General features: G+C 44.0%; 1 protein-coding gene across 7 annotated transcripts in view; it reads right to left on the minus strand.

Moving 5' to 3' along the window:
* The window catches only part of myo6a (myosin VIa), a 60,764-nt gene that overhangs the window by 19,681 nt on the left and 20,136 nt on the right, over positions 1 to 20,947 (minus strand). For all 7 annotated transcript variants that reach the window (XM_027026051.2, XM_035528907.1, XM_035528904.1 and 4 more), the window contains exons 9-19: positions 19,442 to 19,606; positions 16,270 to 16,350; positions 13,465 to 13,645; positions 10,072 to 10,216; positions 7,427 to 7,584; positions 6,439 to 6,530; positions 5,610 to 5,682; positions 2,774 to 2,901; positions 2,471 to 2,566; positions 2,027 to 2,197; positions 95 to 133 (exon numbers count right to left, since the gene is read on the minus strand). In XM_027026051.2, coding sequence (XP_026881852.2) covers positions 95 to 133; positions 2,027 to 2,197; positions 2,471 to 2,566; positions 2,774 to 2,901; positions 5,610 to 5,682; positions 6,439 to 6,530; positions 7,427 to 7,584; positions 10,072 to 10,216; positions 13,465 to 13,645; positions 16,270 to 16,350; positions 19,442 to 19,606 — 1,329 coding nt within the window. The remainder of the gene's footprint in view (positions 1 to 94; positions 134 to 2,026; positions 2,198 to 2,470; positions 2,567 to 2,773; positions 2,902 to 5,609; positions 5,683 to 6,438; positions 6,531 to 7,426; positions 7,585 to 10,071; positions 10,217 to 13,464; positions 13,646 to 16,269; positions 16,351 to 19,441; positions 19,607 to 20,947) is intronic.

Below are 20,947 nucleotides of genomic sequence, written 5' to 3' on the forward strand. Positions count from 1 at the left end.
TATGCTAATCTGAGTGTAACTGATTATGTTAATGTTTGTGCTAATGTTACGTTTATCGTAATTCTGAACGTTACTGTGGTGCTGCTGATTTTACCGTGTTGCGGAGCTTGTCCAGTAGGATGTTCAGCTGGGTCTGTCAGGTGAAAGACAGAGACGAAGGAGTTCTTTAACGATGTGAAGCTCATTGCCCAACATGAACGTGAATACATGCTGGTTATCTTGATTCCCCTCTCAATGCTTTAAGCCTCTTATGACATGGCTCTCTAACACAGAGATGGTCAAATCCATTGTGCAAAGCAGCCTTGGTGCTTCACTACACAGACAGCCAAACATGTTCACGCACACACTGGCAAATAACGGACAGACCAGCAGGGCGGTGCGAGAGACGCACAGGAAAACAGGACAGGAGGCGGGAGAGGAGAAGGGGACTTTCTCCGGAAGGCTACCAAGGGACGCCATGCAGACAGGCACGTTGGACGAGCACAAACACACGGATGCATGGATGCGCGGGAGCATGGAGGGATACCTGACAACAGATAACTGCTCTTTAGGCCATCATCTCCACGGACACCACAGTCATGGAGACTACTTTCATATGCATCTCACTGCACATGGAAAAACAGAGGATACAATCTCTCTCTTTACCTATCTTCTCTCTTTCAGATTTTAAAATGGGCCCTAACAGACCAGAGTAGATGCTGGAAATGCATGAAGTCAGTTCATATCACTGCTAAAGGAGTGCTGTATATCCCTCTGCAATGCGCAAAACATACTGGTCCCTCTTTCTTTCATGTTTTTAAAGACAGACATGCCACACAGAAGTCTGTAATTGAAACAATGCAGGAATTTGATTAGAAAAAAACTGACCATCAAAGGTCAAGAGCAGACGCCATGTACTTTGCCTAATTAAATGTCCTACGTGAAACCTGAAGATTGTATGAATGTTATTTATGCAGTCTGTAGAACTAGTAGTCAGAGGGCCTGGTGACTCTGGGAACTGCAAGTGCATTTTTTTTTCAAACAATAAAAGAGAAACTAAAAATGTTTAAGGTTACTCAGCCTCCCTATCTCTCTGTGTGTGCGTCTCTCTGTGCGTCTCTCTCTGTGTGTCTCTCTCTGAGCCCCTTCACTTCTCTATCCATCTTTTTTTATCCAGCACAAATCCCAAAGGGGAGATGGAGAGAGAGAGTGGGAGAAGAGAAAAAGAAAACAGTGCAGAAGGCAGAGGCTTAAAAGAAACACACACAGAGTTTCTCTTTTTCTCTCTCTCTCTCTCTCACACACGCACGCACAGTTTCTCTCTTTCTCTCTCTCTCTCAGACACACACAGTTTCTCTTTTTCTCTCTCTCACACACACAAACACACACAAAACACAATTTCTCCCTTTCTCTCTCTCTCTCACACAAGCACACACGCACACGCACAAACACACACGCACAAACACACACGCACAAACACGCACAAAGCACCACAGGAAACAGATATAGACAATACTCCCGCTGTGGAGAGACATTAGGCACAGACAGACCCAATGCCATGTTTATGCACAGGGTGCGCACACACGGTAAACAATCACCCCCATTCAGGTTTCAGACCCCATTCAGAGCTGTACAGGCTTGTGGAGTCTCTGTATTATCTGTGCATTAGTGCACCACAAAGCGATACAAATAAGACTGACATTCAGCAAGATTAAATATACAGTGAGATCGTTTGAATGGACAGGGCCCTCCCCATCCAGTGATGACTGCAGACTTATCCTTTCTGCCACATATTCAAGTTCAGATTTTAAAAAATGAAATCAATAAACTGCAAAAGTTCAAAAAGCTAGCCTTTTCTCTCCCTTTTTCAAAGATCATATCTGGAATACATGTTATGATCTGAATAAGTTTTTTTTTTGTCTAGTGTCCCTCATTTTTAAAAAGTTTTAGGACAGGTGAACAGATCTACCTCACTGCAGGCTTTGGCTGTTTGCTCTACGTCCTCTGGGACCTGGGTGTACAGGATGGTAAACTGTTTGGGGCTAACCTTGAATTTGTTGCCCACACTGATGAAGCTGAGCTTGCCGGCTTTCTGCTTGGCGTCTTTAGAGTTGATGGAGTTCTCGAAAAGTTCTCGTATGAACCTATCTTTTGACTCGCTCACCAGACTCTCCAGAGACATGTGGAGGGCATCGTTATTCTTCTCCACAAACTGATTCTGAGAGTGAGAAAGTAGAGAGAGAATGAGGAAAAAAAGAGAAAAAAAAGCTAGAATCCCCCTTTTAGAAGCAGGGGCGTGCTGGTGGGTTCAGAAGCATGTGTTCGACTGCTTTATGCAGGTCAGAGGCAGCTGGGAAGAGGTGTGGACGTTTGCTTCCCTCTGGGAGGAAGAGCAATAAACATTAGCTTTACTAAACAGATGGGGGAAGGTAACCACAGTGCTGATGTGTGAGACCTTCAGGGATGTGGGAGCAGGAGAGAACGCACATACCGTCTCGTAGCAAACAGCTCCTGCAAAATGTCGGATGATAAATCCTTCGTCATCCCTCACGTTCCTGTGCACCGTCAGCTTGGACTTCCTAGGGACCTGATAGCCCATACACAAGGTTCAATATAAATGACTTATTATAATTCACACACCGGTGCGTGCGCACATACACATGTGCACATACACACGAACGAGCTCTTCAGCGTGATTTCAACACAGTGCATGCAGCCTTTTGTGTGTGCTGCAGCTGATAGAGTGGCCGACCCAAGTCTGTGTATACACTACACTGGACCACTGGGAACTCACAGTCAAACGGAAGTGATTTTTGTGCTTGTTGTGGACGGTTTCAGTAAAGTGCTGGTCACTTGGCTGAGGTAGACGATTCTCTTCATCCAGAATGTCCAAGATACCCACTAGCTTCAACTCCACCAGGTCTAAAACGTGTGCACATGCACATGCACACACACACACACACACACACACACACACACACACACACACACACACACACACACACACACACACACACACAGTTATTTTCAAACCTGCCAATACTACAATTAATCGTTTAAAGATTCCATTTTCTTTTTTTGATTTATTGATCTGGATCCATTTCTGTAGTTCGATCAATGTGGATAAAATATCTATTTAAGGTCTATAAACTAACTATGAAAGGCAGAGTTATGTGACAATATCTGCTCTGATGGGTAAACTGATATTAAATATTTAAACTCTGTATTTATGTTACTAGTTCAAGCTAAGGATAAATTATTTATCAACAATTATCCTTCGTAAAACTTTATAGTACCTGTATTAAGAACTTATTTACAGCATCAACCATTATTATCCGATTATGCCATCATGAATCATAAGCGATTAAGATCAGTATGGTGAAGAGCATCTTATAGAGAACTAGGCAGGAATAGCCCCAGTTTTATGACTACCTTTATAGGGTCATTTGCAATACCATCTGTTTATTACAAACATGTGTGTATGCGCACAGACACATACAGGGCTCTGTGTTGAGATGATGGCAGTGAAGCATGTTTGGGCAGTGTGCTGGACCTAATCATGCCCGTAATTACAGGTTCCAGTGAAGCGTGTTTGGGCAGTGTGCTGGACCTAATCATGCCCGTAATTACAGGTTCCAGTGAAGCGTGTTTGGGCAGTGTGCTGGACCTAATCATGCCCGTAATTACAGGTTCCAGTGAAGCGTGTTTGGGCAGTGTGCTGGACCTAATCATGCCCGTAATTACAGGTTCCAGGCACCAGTAACAATTTTCCATCCCAAAAAACCAAAAAAAACAAAACAAAACGCGTGTTCTCTTTTCACCCAGATGTTGATACGCTTGTAGGTGAGAAGCAGAGAAGGTCATGCAACATTTGGAATGGGGCCTTTACGTGTTATGAAGCTCCCCTTAAAGAGGAAAAAAAGCCCAAATACCACCCATGTAAACAGCAGGACTGCTTTAAAAACACCTGTCTATTAAATTACCCACTTTGTCAATAGTTCAGGACAGAGCAGTTATTCAAAACAGACAAGTGATAAACCTCTTGAAGGATAATGACACATTAGGAAACAACCCACGCAACTCGATTCCACAACTTTCTACTAAACCCTTCACTGAACTCACTGTTCTCATAATATATAACCGGCTTGTGTGACAAATTGCCAGTCCACACCCCCCCTAAGGTATGATTCATTAAAGGTAAAGCACATACAGGAATCTAAACAGAAGCAAATATGAGTTTGTGAGTTGAAAGGCGGTAGGCCACAACTGTGTGTGAATGTGTGGCTCCAGGTCTGTTAGGCTGGATATGTCCAGCTGCTCGTAAGCATCTCACTCTGGGAAAACAGAAGTGATGTGTCTGACATCACACGCACTTGCACATGCACGCACAGCTACATGCAACCAGGCAGCTGAGCAAAACGATGAAGGTAAGGGAAGATGCAAAGAAAGACAGGCAAAGACTCTGGAGACAGGTTCCAGGCAGCGAGATGGAAGCAGGCAGACAGAGAAACAGACAGTGAGACAGACATAGATGCAAGCAGCTCGGTGAACATGTTCAGGGGAAAATGAATGAAAAGTTCTGAATTCCCTGCTGAAATCGGTGACCCCAGGATCACCTCAAAGCGGCTACAGCTGCACATCAGTGGTCTGTGGAGCAGGAGCAGGGGAACTAACTCTGTGTGTGAATGACAGCAACAACTTCTCCACCTAGTGCCCTCCACCTCCTCTCCAATGTGCACACTATTGATAGGGCAAATGTGTCAGGTGTAACTGTGCAAGTCGGACCTGGGAAGGTGGGGTTGACCCTGACAGCAGGCAGCTGGAATCGCGGATGAATCTCTCTCCATATCAGCGCCAGAGTCTGTACCTGCATTAGCGTGCCTTCGGTCTGCCTGTGCGTCTCTCTCTCTCTCTCTCTCTCTCTCTCATTTTATTCACTTTATTTCAAGGAACAGCAAGAGTAAGATATCTAGACTCTCTAGGAATGTGTGTCTGTGTGCGTCTTTGTTTCTTTATATTTGTGTGTATGTCTGTGTGTGTATTATTTGTTTCGTCTCCATTGTGCACCTAGTCCATATTCAGCCCTCAGGCTACAATACTGTTAACACCGCGATTCAAGGTCAAAGGATCATAGCCCAAGTAATCCTAGTGACCTCAGTCAAAGCAAGCAGATCCTTTACACTGCCAGGCTAAAAACTATCTGCATCGCCTCAAACAATAAACTAACTGCACATTTACACGTGTTCGCGAACACACATACACACTCCCACACGTGGTGGAAAAGAGAGCAGCTCACAAAGCACGTCACACAAACCTATAAATTGAAATAAAACTAACCTCAAATTACACATATCATTCAAATTAATATTTTACTACAGACCGATTCAAATTAAAGTTCTGGATCTAGTAAATATGATTTGTGGCAATTAGAAAACGCCGTGCTCTATGCGAAGTTAACATCTATTCTTTTTCCTCCATAGCAATGAGAAAATGAGCTGTTTAAAGTGTGTGATGATGTCAAAATGTCCATACCTAATTTAGCATTGCTATTTATACACCTGAGCTAACCACTAGCTTTACAACGTTCACGGGTATGTGCGTGTGTGTGTGTGAGAGGGAAAGATACAAACCTATGCAGTCCTGATTGTCGACATATTTCACCTCGTTCACACCAAGGCCCTCTTTCTGATACAGTTCCTGCTCCTGCAAGCCAAACACACATCACGCACACATCTGCAGCAGCAGCCAGGAAGCTGAAATTACCAGAAAAACCACTCCAAGCACAGCTGCTGGTGACTTCAGCACACATTATCCTCCGTAAACCGAGGACTGACTTCTCTGCATGAGCCTGTGGTTCTGTGGGGTTTCAACACAACCACACCAATTTAGTGGGAAACTTGAATACTGCGCGCTCTCTTAGTGAGAGGAGTAGGCACATCTGAGACCAGAGGGTTACTGAGGACGGCTCCATGAGGACAGCCAGACCGATGATGGGACAGCTGACCGACGGCAGCGTGGGCCACAGCAGGTGATCCCAGCAAACAGTCCGGGCATCAGCCAAAATTGGCTCTGACCCCCCTGGACATATCCTGGGTTTCTCCTGCTTTAAATGACTCAGGCCAAACTGACTTCTAAAGGCCCAGATGTGTGTCTCTAAAATGAAATGAGTTCGGAGTTGCGCAGGGCAAAGTGGGACCCTAGCAAAAGGTCAAAGTTCAGCGTGCGAACACATTTTACAGTGCCTGGGACTGGATTATTCTCTCCCACATATGCCCATCCAGTCAGGGCTGCTTGAATACTCAGTCTAGACTCTGGTACCAGAGCGGCAGTGGCAGCGTGATAAGTGGAGACCACAGGAGTCCAGCGGCTTTGGAGCAGGGTCACATGTGGGCGAATTTCCATGACAGGGTGATGGTGAGAGACAGATGGAGACAAGAGAGACATGAAGAGTCCACTCACCTCTTTCAGAATGCGCTCATTGAAGAACTGCTGGAGCTTCTCATTACAGTAGTTGATGCAGAACTGCTCAAAACTGTTGTGCTCAAAATACTCTGTCAGGGAGGGGAGAGAGAAAGAAAAAGGAGAGAGGAGAAAAGATTAGGATGAAAGAGGAGAAGGAATGCCATAAGAGAGAGGAGAAAAAGAAAAAGAAAAATGAATACACGAGGAAGAAAGGATTGAGAGAGAGAGAAAGAGAGGAAATGGGAAAGTGATGAAAGAGAGGGGAGAGATAAAGAATGAAAAGGCGGAGGCAGAGGGAGGCATGTGAGGCTGGTGTGAGTGATGGAGAGCAGAGGGTCTCATGAATGCTAAGTGTGTCATACTGAGAGACTATTTCACTGCCTCGCTTTGAGTCCCAGAGAGAAAATGACCAGACAGAGTCTACTCAAAGACACAGGAGTACACACACAAGCACATGTTTGTGTGCGTGGACACAAGCGTGTGTGTGTGTGCGTGGACACAAGTGTGTGTGTGTGTGTGTGTGCGTGGACACAAGTGTGTGTGTGTGTGTGTGTGCGTGGACACAAGTGTGTGTGTGTGTGTGTGTGCGTGGACACAAGTGTGTGTGTGTGTGTGTGTGTGTGCGTGGACACAAGTGTGTGTGTGTGTGTGTGTGCATGGACACAAGTGTGTGTGTGTGTGTGTGTGCGTGGACACAAGTGTGTGTGTGTGTGTGTGTGTGTGTGTGTGCACTCACACACAGCCACGCGCACACACACACACACACACACACACACACACACACACACACACACACACACACACACGCCCAAAGCTCTTTACAAATAAAAGTATAGTTGGAGACAGCCATTACTGCACAATTTCCACTTACACTTTTCCCCCAATCCATCCATCCATCCATCCATCCATCCCATCCATCCATCTTATTCAATCTTATTGAAAATGGGATAGGAGAGGTGGGTGGATGAGCGGGTGACTCCCTTACCAAACCCGGCGATGTCCAGCACGCCGATAAAGTTGGCCGAGGAGTCGAAGGGAAAGCACTGGTTCACCCTGGTGACCACGTGGTCAAAGAGTCTGCTGTACACCGCCTTCGCCAGGGCATCGCGGGCGTTGTTCGCCTGCTCCACCTTCAGTGGAACCCTAACAGGCAGAGCATGATCTCATGAGTCATTATTCATCTGCATATTAATCGTAGGTCATTAGTATTCATAAATATTAAAATCAGGTGGGAGGGCAGTGGAATTTGAACATTCAGTGCAAGGCTGAATTGCTGCTTTTTGGCACTTAATCATGTAGAATTATTCCAAGTTGCTCTACACTTTCCAGACATTAAGTGTCGTGGCCCGAGGTAGTTTCGATTAAAGAAGGCCATATGATATTATTTGCACCAGTTTTCTCCCCATCATATGTTTGGCAAAGTTCCGAGCACAGAACTACTGCTGGCAGTACCGAACCCACCTGCTACCTGGTTTACGATCAGCCAAACAAAAATAAAGGAGTAGCTATGGAGTGAGAGCGAGAGAGACTTTTTGCTGTGTGCTTCCTCAGAACCAACCACCTTTTGCAAATACAGTGTACTATGTTGTTACAACAGCTTGAAACTTAATCAATTTGGAAGACCACAGTGCTTCAAGAACACGTGATGTAAAAAAGAAACAATGAGGGGGATCTTGTAACTGTCAGACAGAATCAGTTTAAGTGAACTGAGTTAAGTTAATGGAGTTGAATCATTTGGACCAGAAGGGTTTTACCTCTGCAGCTGCTGGGACATTTATTAATACCAAATGCATTTAGACCCAAAGACAGACAAATCTGAATGGGTGAGATGCATTTTCCCCTGAGCAGATGGGGTTTGGACAAACGCGTATACACACACCACTCTCAGAGCTATGGATGTCAGATTTATAGACTTCAATCAACAAGTGGTCATGATTTATGACACAAAGATAGAGAGAGAACATGAGAGAGACAGTGAAAGAGAAAAAAACAGAGAGAGCAGTAGCAAGAAGCAATAAACTGCAGTAGCGAGAAGAGGACAAAGTGTGAGGAAGGCAACAAGTAAAATATTTAACAGGTAATGTGACAGACTCTGAGTCCAAAGCCTGTGAGGTTAAACCTCACTGGCCCTGTGTGTCACAATGCTTCCTCCTGGCGATCTGTCTGACACACTCATTCTCTCTCCTCTGTCTTGGGGGCTGGCCCCAAGCATGACCGCTAGCCCTAGTCCCCAGTGCGACGCTCAGAAACGGTGCGCCGCCGTTAGATCGTTTACACACGAGGCTTGGGGATGACATGCAGCCCGCTCTGCGTCCTCAGTGACAGAGTTATTTCTGGCTGACGAAGGGGAGAAAGATTTTCTGAACATCTATTTATCTCTCCTTGTCAATCCGGGTACCTCTGGCAGACACACACACGCCCCCACGTGGACAAACACTCGCAGCAAAGTTATCAAGCCATCCATCCACCCAACAACACACACACACACACACACACACACACCTTGGTACTCCCTTTCATATAAATGAAGGTATGAAATTTTGGCAGCAGCAAGGGGAAGGAGGAGGGGCAATGGTCAGTGGGGTTCAATAATGGCAGAGGAAAGATGAATGGAGCAGAATGAGCTGACCAGAACACTAACACCTCAAATAATAGAACACATTGAGTGTTCCTCTCCCCAGCCCAACACTGGGAGAGAGAGAGAGAGGTGGGGGGAGAAATCACACCTTCTATTCTGTTGACTGAAAACACTCAAGACTTCCACTGCTGTCCAACACAAAGCCGATTGCTGCTCGCGATCAGATAGACATGCACACGCCAGAGCTAGGCCACAGGCACTGAGATTTTGGCCCACGTATTTAAGGTAGGGTTAGCCTAAAATTATACACTATAATCTCTGTGCTGCACATTGCCAATCACTCCCTCAAACATTTTATGTGGTCACGTGTCTGTGTTACCATGCAGGGGAAGAAAAGACTGAAAAGATCTTATAAGGCCTACAGGGTAGTATTCAATAATATAATTTACTGACCATAGAAGCAACACACACACACAACACAACAATCTTATATACATCATCTACAGCAGCAGAATTATTTCAAGATTATCTCCTGAATAAAGCCAGGAACTACAGTATCTGATACCGACACTATAGATTTAATCTTAAATCGTAATGTACAACGAATTACACGGCAAAAAAGGGATAAAACATGACACAGCTATTCCAAACTCGACTCTGAGAGTTCCTACGTCTTTTTCGCCCTCATCACTGCGTGTACAGCAGTTGGAAAAATGTCAACGAATACGTCAATAATTAAAAGACGGACTTTTGCCGCTAAAAAAAAGTTGCCGTAGCAACAATAACAGATGTCATTCAGTGACTCTTTGATGTTCTCAACATATTTACGACGACATTTTGATGCAAGTATTAAAGCGCATTAATCGGTAGAGTGCCTCTGCGTCGCCTTCACATCAATGACTCCTGTTTAAGTGGCCGAAAGCTCTTAAAAGGTAAGACTCCTCGCATTAGCACAACAGCGACACAAACGCTAAGTAAATTAGCGTCAATACCACTCAAAGCAAGAAGAGCGCTAGTTTCCACCTGGACATGAGAGCTGAGCGGAGTCTTACTTGATAACCGTGCCTTTAGCGCCCCCTGCTGTTGTGAGCATGACTCTGGAGGTAAGGCTGATTCTCAGATCCTCTTCGTCCAAACCTAGCAACTCTGCGCAGTGCTCCAGAGCCTGCCCCGATTTGTTTTTTATGACGCAGCCACCTAGGAAACACACACACACACACACACACACACACACACACACACACACACACACACACACACACACACACACACACACACACACACGGCAGAGACAAAAAAGAACCATTAAACACAGATACACTTAGGACTGATTAGTCTATGATCAGATGGACTGACTGTGCTAGTTCTTCATGTTATCTGGTAATGCACAAGCACGCACGCACACACACACACACACACACACACACACACACACACACACACACACACACACACACACGAGGGGTTCTAACTAAACAGACGTAAAATGAGCTAAGAGCAGGGCTCCGTTCCCTAAAAGAGATTTCTCCAGGTGTCTGTAGATGACACGCAAACCCATGGGGTGATGATGTATGGGTGAGATCTCTCCTTCCACAGAGTCCTACTTGAGAGGTAAACTGTATCCATTAATACTGTAATCACACCCTTCCATCTTTGCCTGCAGTGCTTGAGAACAAAACGCGGCTCTTTCTCCCCCTCCCTCCTGGTCTTGCTCAGCCTTGGGTGGTAAATGCTACCATTACATCTAAACCGGGTCAAAGTGTCAGAGCTCAACCTTCAAACTGCACAACCCCACATTATATCAAACGGTTAGCTTAGTAATAATAATAATAATAATAATAATAATAATAATAATAATAATAGAGTGTAATAATGAGGGTAACTATCAATTCACAGGTTACAGGTTAACTGCTGTTTAATGTGCTTCAGTCCGTCATGTAAGTACAGTACGGGGGGCTGATCAGAGTGAGCAAATTAGTGTTTTTACACTCACTGCTGCACAGATGGAAGTCTGTCAGTAGGGCCACCATTCATATCAAAAAAAACCCAAACAAAACAGTTTGTAACCTGAAACCCAAATGGCGTATACTGCAACATCTAAGTTTCTAAATATCTGCTGTCGACACTTTAAGGAGGCTGAACAATAATCAAATATATGTCGTATGGGTGAGCCCACACGCATGTTTGTGTGTGTTGTGTGTGTTTACCTGCATCACAGAGAGCAGGTTAAGGTCTGAGATGTAAGCATTATTAAAGTGCTCGATCACAGTGGAGTGTGGAAACACCACACACACACACACACACACACACACACACACACACACATACACACATACACACATACACACATACACACATACACACATACACACATACACACATACACACATACACACATACACATACACACATACACACACACACACACACACACACGGACTACGGAAACTGCAGAGGAACTGAGGAGACAAAAACAGCTATCCTCTTCTATCAGCAGAGGAATCCCCACAACTCTCTAAGACAACCCACCCTGACAACTCCCTCAGATAACAGCCATATCCAACCACTCAGACCAGGGCAGCCAGGACTGACAGCATAAATGGAGGACTTAGGATTTGTTTATTCTGCTGATGTTGACTGCTCCCATGTTGACTAACTGTAGTATTTATTGTTTATTGCAATGATTGTTGCATGAGATAGAGCTTATGTATTTTTCACTTCTAAGTATTCTAGTTCAATGGTATCTTGGACTCTAACCTACTGTACTGCACTAGGATGTATTCTGTGAATAAATGACAAAGCACCTTTGTAAGTCACTCTGGATAAGAGCATCTGCTAAATGCTTAAATGTAAATGTAAACGTTAAAGCCAGCACTCAAATGTGCATTTCCTCAAAACTTTCAAGGTTCCGTCATTCCCAAGCACCCGTGCCGCTTCCTGGACATCGTGCATCCTTACATTCCTGTGCCTAGTCATGACAATAAAGCCAGTGCTCATGTTCAATGGAAATTCAGCAGGACAACCTAGCACAGAGAAGGAATTTACAGACCCAGATGTCACTGGAATGATCGCTTGGTGCAGGTTAACAGCATAAACAGCATTATAGAAAAACACAAAAATAACTAAGTCAATGGGCCATATACTTAAAACTTGATAGCAATCGCACTACACCATGCAAAATGTGCAACACAGTATTTAATTCCTATTCATGTTACCATGGTGATAATTGGTGCACTGGGGTCAAACTGCCACTGCATTAAATTCACCTCCAATCTAGATCCATGCCGCAGCAATAGATGGATGACTGACAAACCAAAAATGGTAAAATTGCAAAATTGTATCCATCTTCAGTCTATATCTGTTTACAGGCCTGTCTGCCCCACAATCCGCCAGGGTACTGTGATTTCATCCATTTTCCCAGTGAGAGCCAGATGATGCAGGCTGACCCACAGGGCATTTTACTGTTGTGTAGGCCACATGACTGCCGTGTTACTGCTGCAGCTTTTTATCCTGACATTCTCGCATTTGCATCTATGGAATTTGCATCCACAGAAAGGCCACTCCAGTCTATTCTGAACCTGCAGTGGAAGGAGACCTCCTGGTCAGCTCATTCAACAGCATTCAAGGTTTCAACATCTTAGAAATTAAATCAGCCATTGAGGCTGTAAAAGATGGTGGTCTTTTCCTGACAACGTGTTTGGCTTGAATTTCCAGCCCAGCATCCAGCACAAAAGGTGTCCGATTCCTGCTTTCCTAAGCTTCAGTCCAGTATGCTGCAAGCTTCCAGAAAATGAAACTCACAAACAGACAAAGGTAAAAGAGGCCAAAGCTTTATTTATCAAGCCTGCACAGAACCCCCTGCAACTACCACAAGGGAGTTTTTCCCCACTTCACCCACAATAAATCAAATAAATATCCAACACTACAGCTGAACATTTCAAATAGAGCTGCACAATGTATCATTTTGTTAGTCATTACCAGCCTATACACTACTGATATCACAGAGCTCTGCATTGTGCACATGAGAATTCTAAATAAATTACTTTTTATTTAGTGCTGTGTGGATCCTGACCAGTATCAGTACTGTGGTATTTCTGATAAATCACAGAATCCTCATCCAACAAACAAAAATAATTTCAAATTAAGTAATGCTTACTGATTTTTACCATGCCATGTTCAACAGTTTTAAGTTATTGCAAAAATATATTTCATGCTTACAATATGTAGCTCATATGCAAATTAATTTGGAAGTCATTTTAAATGAGTTTCCTCTTTCAAATATTGCTATATTTATTGCAAAACTAAAGCTTCGCACTTTTCACCAGTATTAGTCATCCCCAACAGCCCACAGAATCAGCAGAGAGGGGTGGGAGAACATGGCTACATGGCTCCACTGTAGCTGGCAGTAGTTATCTGGCTAATTGTGTCCAGAGATCAGACTTTACCTGACGTGCTGCCTGCCTCCTCAAAATCAATGTTGCCCAAGTGGAGTACGCCAGCCACCACCCGGAAGAGGTCCAGCTTCTCACCATCGTCCAGGCCAATCTTCTTCATAGCCACCACCATCCGGCTGAAGTCCCCTTGGTCATCCAGCAGTGGGTCCTTCAGTGGCCCTGCCTTTAGGTGCTGAGTCGCATGCAGGACAAAGGACAAGGGTCAGGGGTCAAGTTATTTAAGTTGGTGCATGGCAGTATGAGAGTTGTGCAGGTAAGCTTGAAATACCACCACCAAAAGGAATAGACAAATATGGAGGTGTTCACGCACGCATTCACACACTCACTGCAAGTAATTACACAGCAGCTCCAGAGGAACTTGAAAGAGAAAGTGAAGAAATGAAGACCTCTCTACAGGCAAGAAGTCCAACTGTGTTAGTTGCCATTTGTAGAGTGAGGTATCATGGAGAGCACAGCGTAATGAAGGTCACAGCACAGGGGCATCTTCTGGCGTTATGGCAGAATGAACCTACAAGCAGTTCTCAACAAGAGCATCACACTATCTTCCACTCATTATCAGTCCTTCATATCTCCAATACCTCTCCATTACACTGTGGGGAAGCATAAACGTAATTCACTTTCATGTGATCAAAAGCGGAGCGATGAAAGCTAATTTTCAAGATGTTCATTCCAAGAGTTACAAAACTTGAGTGGAAGGGGTGGTCTTCTCTACAGAAATGGTGAGGACCCAAGGTGATGAAATTCCATCACAAAAATGGAGCATTTTAGATTTAAACCAACAAAAAAGTAAAATGTTTCTGTATTTGAGAAGCCACATTTGCCTAAACAAACAGCAACCAACTGGCTGCAGGGTTGTGGTTTATCAACCCAGATTTATGGGTCATCTGTGGTAGGTGTCCCACTTAACTGGATACAAACATCTTAAATCCAAATGGTTTCTGTGAAGTTCCCTTGGAGCTGGCAACCGCAAAGTACCAGTGTGAAGCCTGCGCAAAGACGAAGTTTCCAGGTAGAATCGTTTAATGTTTGAGCTCTCCCCTCCTCCGCCCAGCAAGCTCCACAGCAAAAGTGAACTGAAAATGCAACCAGTAGAGATGCTAGCTGTGCTCCTTTCCATTCAGCCTAGGTCAAATAAATATCAGGTGCTATAGTACAATGACTGGCCTTGTCCCAAATCACTCGCTAATCCTCCTAATCCCTAGGTGATGAGACTAAAGGACAAAGAGTACAATTGGAGGTGGCTGTATCGCACAGGGTCTTTTGTGCTGACACACTTCATGAAGCGAAGCTCATTCTTCAGGACTTGGACAAAGAGTCTTTTAGGCAGATTGGGACAGAGCCTCTGGTAACTAAACGCACATACATATTGGACCTAGGCCAGGAAATGGGGAGAAAAGAGATGAATTAAAACCACCCCTCCCCAACCAACCCCTGATCAAATACCCATAATCACCTTCTTGTCCTGTGATATATAGAGTAGAGGCAACACAAAGACACATTTAAGTGAGATTAACTTCACAAGCAGATGGGGTGAAATTGTTAGTATGTCAGAACAAAAGAGGAAGCCCTCTTGATCACGAGCATCAACAAAAGACAGACACAAATCACACATAATTGAGTATGTGAGATCATAATCTGGGCAACATCCCTGTAATTCATGGTCCACTACACTGCCTCTAGCGGGTAGGTCGATTCCTCAGCTTCCTGTATCTGTCGAGTCATCAGGTTTGGACAACTGCAGAAATGTATTCTGCATTCCTTCAGGTCGACTTTCAAAAGAAGCGACCCTAGACATCCTCCATTAATTCAGGAGGTTAGCAAATATGCCTTGGACAATAACTAACCAGGACAATACCCAGGTAGATATCACTGTGAAGTGAAAGGTTATGATAAAACAGCTAACAGAGGAATATGGACATAGGCACCATAATACATGTACACAATTGTGCAAGTTTAATCAGGCCACATAAAATTAGTCCCTGGTTGTTCTTACACTTTTTGGAAAGATATTATTTTACTGAGTTACTTTAACATGATAATATACTTCATTTTAATGTTAAAGATCATGTTTAATTCACCTTATGTAAAAGCCAAGTAAAAAGCATCATCATTATTATTAACTTTAAAAAGAAAGAGAAACACTCATTATAGAACATTAAAACTCTCTTAAAACTTTGCATAACCTGTTCAATAACCCTCTCCCACTGTCTTCCTACAACAGCAAGCGCACAAGTCTAATTAATAATAAAGCAGTTCAGTTGAATACCATTCCCTGGACAGTGCTAAGCTTATAATGAATTAATCATGTCTAGTCCCAGAGGCTGGGAACAAAAGTCTCTTGTATTGCTGCAAACAAAAATAATTCATTCTACTAGTTTTACAAGGCGCACTTACAATAGAGCTGTTCTGAATCATTAATTATAAGCAGAAAGCATTCTCATTGGTGAGGGTTTTAAATCAGCTCCATTTTTGCTTCATCAATACTTTGCAGGTGTTCATTGTGTGTGTGTGTGTGTGTGTGTGTGTGTGTGTGTGTGTGTGTGTGTGTGTGTGTGTGTGTGTGTGTGTGTGTGTGTGTGTACACGTGTGCACGTGTCCTCCATGATATTTGGTCAGCATCCAATTCAACCAACTATACCTGAGGAAAACATTGGTCTGGAACACATTTTTTTGTTGAGCAACCCAAAACTGCAGATGAAGTGTGCTTGGCTCAGAGGCCAGGGTGGGCATGGCCCGGAGGCGTGGCCGATGCTGTGCTGAGACCTTGCACAGGTTTATGAATGGCAGGTGCATTACCTCTGCGCTCTTGCGGTTCTGAAGAATCTGCTTGTCTGTGTCCTTGGTGGCGAAGTAGCGTGTGCACCCCCGGCTCAGGTACTGCGAAACATAAGTCTGCTGTTAGGAAGGAAAGGCAGCACCATACTCTACTGAGTGATCCCTGACTAGATACATTCTCCACAGTGGTCATTTTCAGTGCCATTGAGATGGCTCTAAACTGACACCCTAAACCCAAATCATGAAACACCCAGAGCTTCTGATGTCACAAATGTCAAGCTAAACAAATGAGCTGAGTACCTTTCAGCAGTAGAGCACTTTTTTTAAAAAAAGCAGATTTAAATTAATTTTCCACTGCTGATTAATCCTACATGAATGGTCTTCCAGTGTTAAACAATCACCAGTAAGGAACATGTCTGTCTGCAGTCCTTCCAGCAGTGTCTAACACGGCTTTCTGAGGGTCCCTCTGGGAGGGAGCTGCTTCGAGGTGAATCTCATTAGTTAGGAATGTTGAGTGAAATGTGACAGCGCATTGTGCTCCAAACCGCTCAAACATACACATGAACATTCACCCCTGAGAGGTCTATTTCTGGATATGACCAACAAAAAGCTTAGTTACAGTTAAAGAAAGGGGTTTGCAGTTTGTAAACCTTTTGAAGTGACTTGGATTTCAGCACGCACGCACCTAGAATGCACCTAGACTGTGACCTTGTTGTCATTTATGTAATATTTTTGATGGGCCAAACTAGTGCCTGAAAACCCACCTCACTGAAATTCCCAAAACTATATGCACTGCTGAAGCCAAAAGTTGTCATACATCTTGGCTCAATACTTTCAACTATTTTTTTAAGAAACCACACATATTTCAAATGTTACCATACATTTCTTTTAGCAAGCCAATTAGGGAATCTATTTTGATCACATCACAGGTCATTTGCAAGCATAATTAAAGACAGCATTATTCATCTTTAATTCGCTAATCTCAAATGCCTTTTCCATTCATGACCATTACTGTTCAAAGCTATGGCAGTACAAAAAGTGTGATTTGACTGTTAAAGAAGAATCTTTTTTTACTTGTTTTTACTTATCATCATGACAAAACATCAGATCACATTTATTCATGCCATCCAGTAAATTCCAAACATTTCCTTGAAATTGCACTTGGCCCAAACGATAAAACAAATTTTCTGTAACGCATCTCATTGAGCTGCAAGCTGTTAAAAGCATTGTCAAAACTGGCTGATGCGACAAAATGGTCAGCTGGAAACCTTTTTTGATGCCTTTAATTACTACAGTGAGAGATAAATGAGCAAAGGATAAACGAAATGACAAGCGGATCCGCGGTGTCAAAGAGAGTAAACAATACAAGGAGCTGTCCTGAGGGAAGAAAGGAGTCAGCAGAGAATGCAGTACAATGACTTTCATTACTGACAATGGAGTGGGGGGATGTAGAGAGAGAGAGCGAGAGAGGGGGCAGAGAAAGAGGGAGAGAAGGACAGAGAATTGAAAGGATGAGAGAGTGGGAAGGGGGGATGGAGAGAGAAAAAGAAGAGGAGGAAGATGGGCAGTTGACAGGCAGGAGGGTAGGCGTCTACAAGCACTCGAGACAGACAGCATACATTTGTGTGGATAAAGCAGGACAGAGGGAAAAATAGACAACATGGGAATGCATCTACAAGAATCTTCCATGCCTTAACTACTTCAGCACCCTTCAGTCCATAAAACCTTTATGAAGGCTCTACATCAGCCATAAAATGCTCAAACCAGCTATGCATATGACCACTTGTCCAATACACTACCGTTCAGAACACACATGGAGCACACCTGTCAATGAGGCAATACGAGTCTTAAGCTCCAAGCTGTTAATTCTCAGGGTGAAACTGCAGGTTTATAGAGACTCGGGGTTCGATGTCCGCTACGAGAGTGCTCTTCATGTACAGCCGCTTAGTGATAAGTGGGCTGCCATTTGGTTGTGCAGGTTCGGTGTACTATGTTTGTAAACCGATGCTTTAACACCTTTTTCTGGAGGGTTTGTGCTTGTGACATATACACAAAGCTGTTATTCCCTCTTTATGCTCCATCATCACCACTGGTGTGAGAAAACAAGTTTCAGAAAACAAGTAAACAAAAACTGTTGTACTTGCCAAGAGTATCAAAGCACCTAAAAGTGGTCAGTATTTTCGTTTCTCTAGTTTTCTTTTCTCTGTTACATAAAGGTGTATGTTTGCTATCAGGGATATATGAATGGCATTGTATACATTCATACGCTACCATGAATAAGTGAGCTGGTATTAATTGTACATTACGGCGTCTTAGTGGCAGATCTACAGCCTGAGCCAGGAAAATCCCTCCCATTTCCTTGCGAGCTTACCATCAAGTGCTCTAGAGGATGCATTTAACCTCAAACGATTCTTATCGCCACATGAGGCACTGGGCGCCTCGTGGATCATCGAGACGGGCTGTGATCTTGCAATCTAAGCTCAGTTTCAGCTTTGGATGTGATGAATCATATGTCCTCAGAGCTTGCAGAGCCACAAAACAGCAACAACAACAACAACAACAACAACAAAAGCAGTCCTGCGTGGCAGAAGTTAAAACGAGTGCTGCTTTATGGCATTACGAGTGGCTGAGCTCTTCGTCCACCCCACAGATCTCGAATCCAAAATCCAAAGGCAAGTATAGAAGTCTAAGCAGCCTAAGCATCGCTCTTGCACTGCCTTTAGAATCCTTGGTATGACAAGATATTTCTACGTTATTAGAAAGAGACATGATGGTGAAAACTCCACAGCACTCCGACCCCAACCACCGGCCAAAAGTGGAGATGAACACAGGACTAAAACATGAGAATTTTCTGGTCTTGGGCAACTGTGCCACCTAGTGGCTACTCACAACAAACACATTTGTGTGGACCTCCATCGATACACTACGAGAGCTCTCCTGACTCCCAGGCCTGAAGGGTCATAGATATTGCACACTGTGCCAGCTGAGATTCAGCTGCTTGGAACAGGGGCAGGGGGAATTCTGCCGGCTGTTGACGGTTCCACTAAAACCAAATGGTCTACTTCACTATGTAATGCATCAGTGACACCAGAAACAGGCCTGAATTCAGATACTGATGCAGGAACCCTCTGAACATAACACTGAGGGAAGCACAAAATAATGACACAAATACACCCTCGTACTTTCCACTCACCCTGAAGGAGTCTGGAGAGGAGAGGTGGAACTTCTGCCGGATGTCCTCCGGGGCCCCTGCACACAGCCGGTAGAAGATGTGGTAGTTTCTCTCCTCCGAGCTCTGCCTGCAGATCCGTGACTTCTCCAGGAGGTAGTGGGACACGAACCCCCCCACTACAGCATTCTGGATACCATACACACACATTAGCAAAGGACACTCCGTGTATATAGGACTTACACCCATATACATCTCCTCACATTCAGAGTGCCATCAACAGAAATCTTGAGTGGAACCTACACGGCTCATTTGCACAAACAAATGCATGACAGACAAGCTGTACACACAATGACAAAAGAATGTTTCAATAAGCACATGCACCAATCAGCCATAACGTTAAAACCACCTGCCCGATATTGTGTAGGTCACCCTCATCCTGTAAGATTTGAGGTGAGACCTCTGTGGATCAGACTTGTTTTTCTAAAACATCCCACATATGCTTGATGGATTTGAGGTCTGGGAAATTTATAGGCCAAGTCAACATCTTGAACTCCTTTTCATGTTCCTCAAACCTGTTCTGATTAATCGTTGCAGTGTTGCAACAATTATCCTGCTGAAAGAGGCCCCTGCCATTAGGGAATACCACTGCTGTGGAGGAGTGTGCTTGGTCTGCAACAGTGCTGGGGTAGGTGGTATATGTCAAAATAAGATCCATATGAATGCCAGGACCCAAAGTATCCCAGCATAACTTTGCCCAGAGCATCACACTGCATCTGCCAGCTTGTCTTCTTCCCAAAGTGCATCCTGGAGCCATCTCGTCCTCAGATAAGCGATGCACATGCACCCAGCTATCCACATGATGTAAAAGAAAATATGATTCATTAGACAGGGCCGCCTTCTTTCATTACTCGTGGTCTCTTTCTGACGCTCATATGCCCATTGTAAGCATTTTCGGTCAGCAAACACTTAATATATTATCAACCTTCTGTAGTCTGGTGTATACGGGTTAGCATGGGCACTCTGTCCAGTGAGCAGCTATGCAGCCCCATACACAGCAAGCTGCAATGCACTGTGTGTTCTGATACCTCTCTATCATACTGCATACTGGCACAACCCCTCAAGACCTGCTGTTTGGAGATGTTTTGAGCCAGTCATCTAGCCTTCACCATTTGGCCTTTGTGAAAGTCAGATCCTTATGTCCATTATACCACCTTCCAACACACCAACTTCATGAACTGACTGTTTACTAACCTATATATCCCACCCCTAGACAGATGCCACCGTAACAAGATAAATGTTATTCACTTCACCTGGCAGTGGCTTTAATGTTATGGCTGATCATGGTTTCAAGAGAAACAGGACCAATTTCAGACAGAGGTCCTTCACCACCTGTGCAAGCAAAGCACTTCTGAAGTTCTAGGAAAAGTAACCAGATTATATTAGAGAAAAGGTGTTGTTTAATTTATAAAATTTATTCCATGGGGTTCTGAGGTTCAGAGGGTAGATGAGTTCTTTTTATTTGACTTT

The sequence above is a fragment of the Electrophorus electricus genome, chromosome 8 (assembly GCF_013358815.1).
Source record: "Electrophorus electricus isolate fEleEle1 chromosome 8, fEleEle1.pri, whole genome shotgun sequence".
Classification (NCBI taxonomy): Eukaryota; Metazoa; Chordata; class Actinopteri; order Gymnotiformes; family Gymnotidae; genus Electrophorus; species Electrophorus electricus.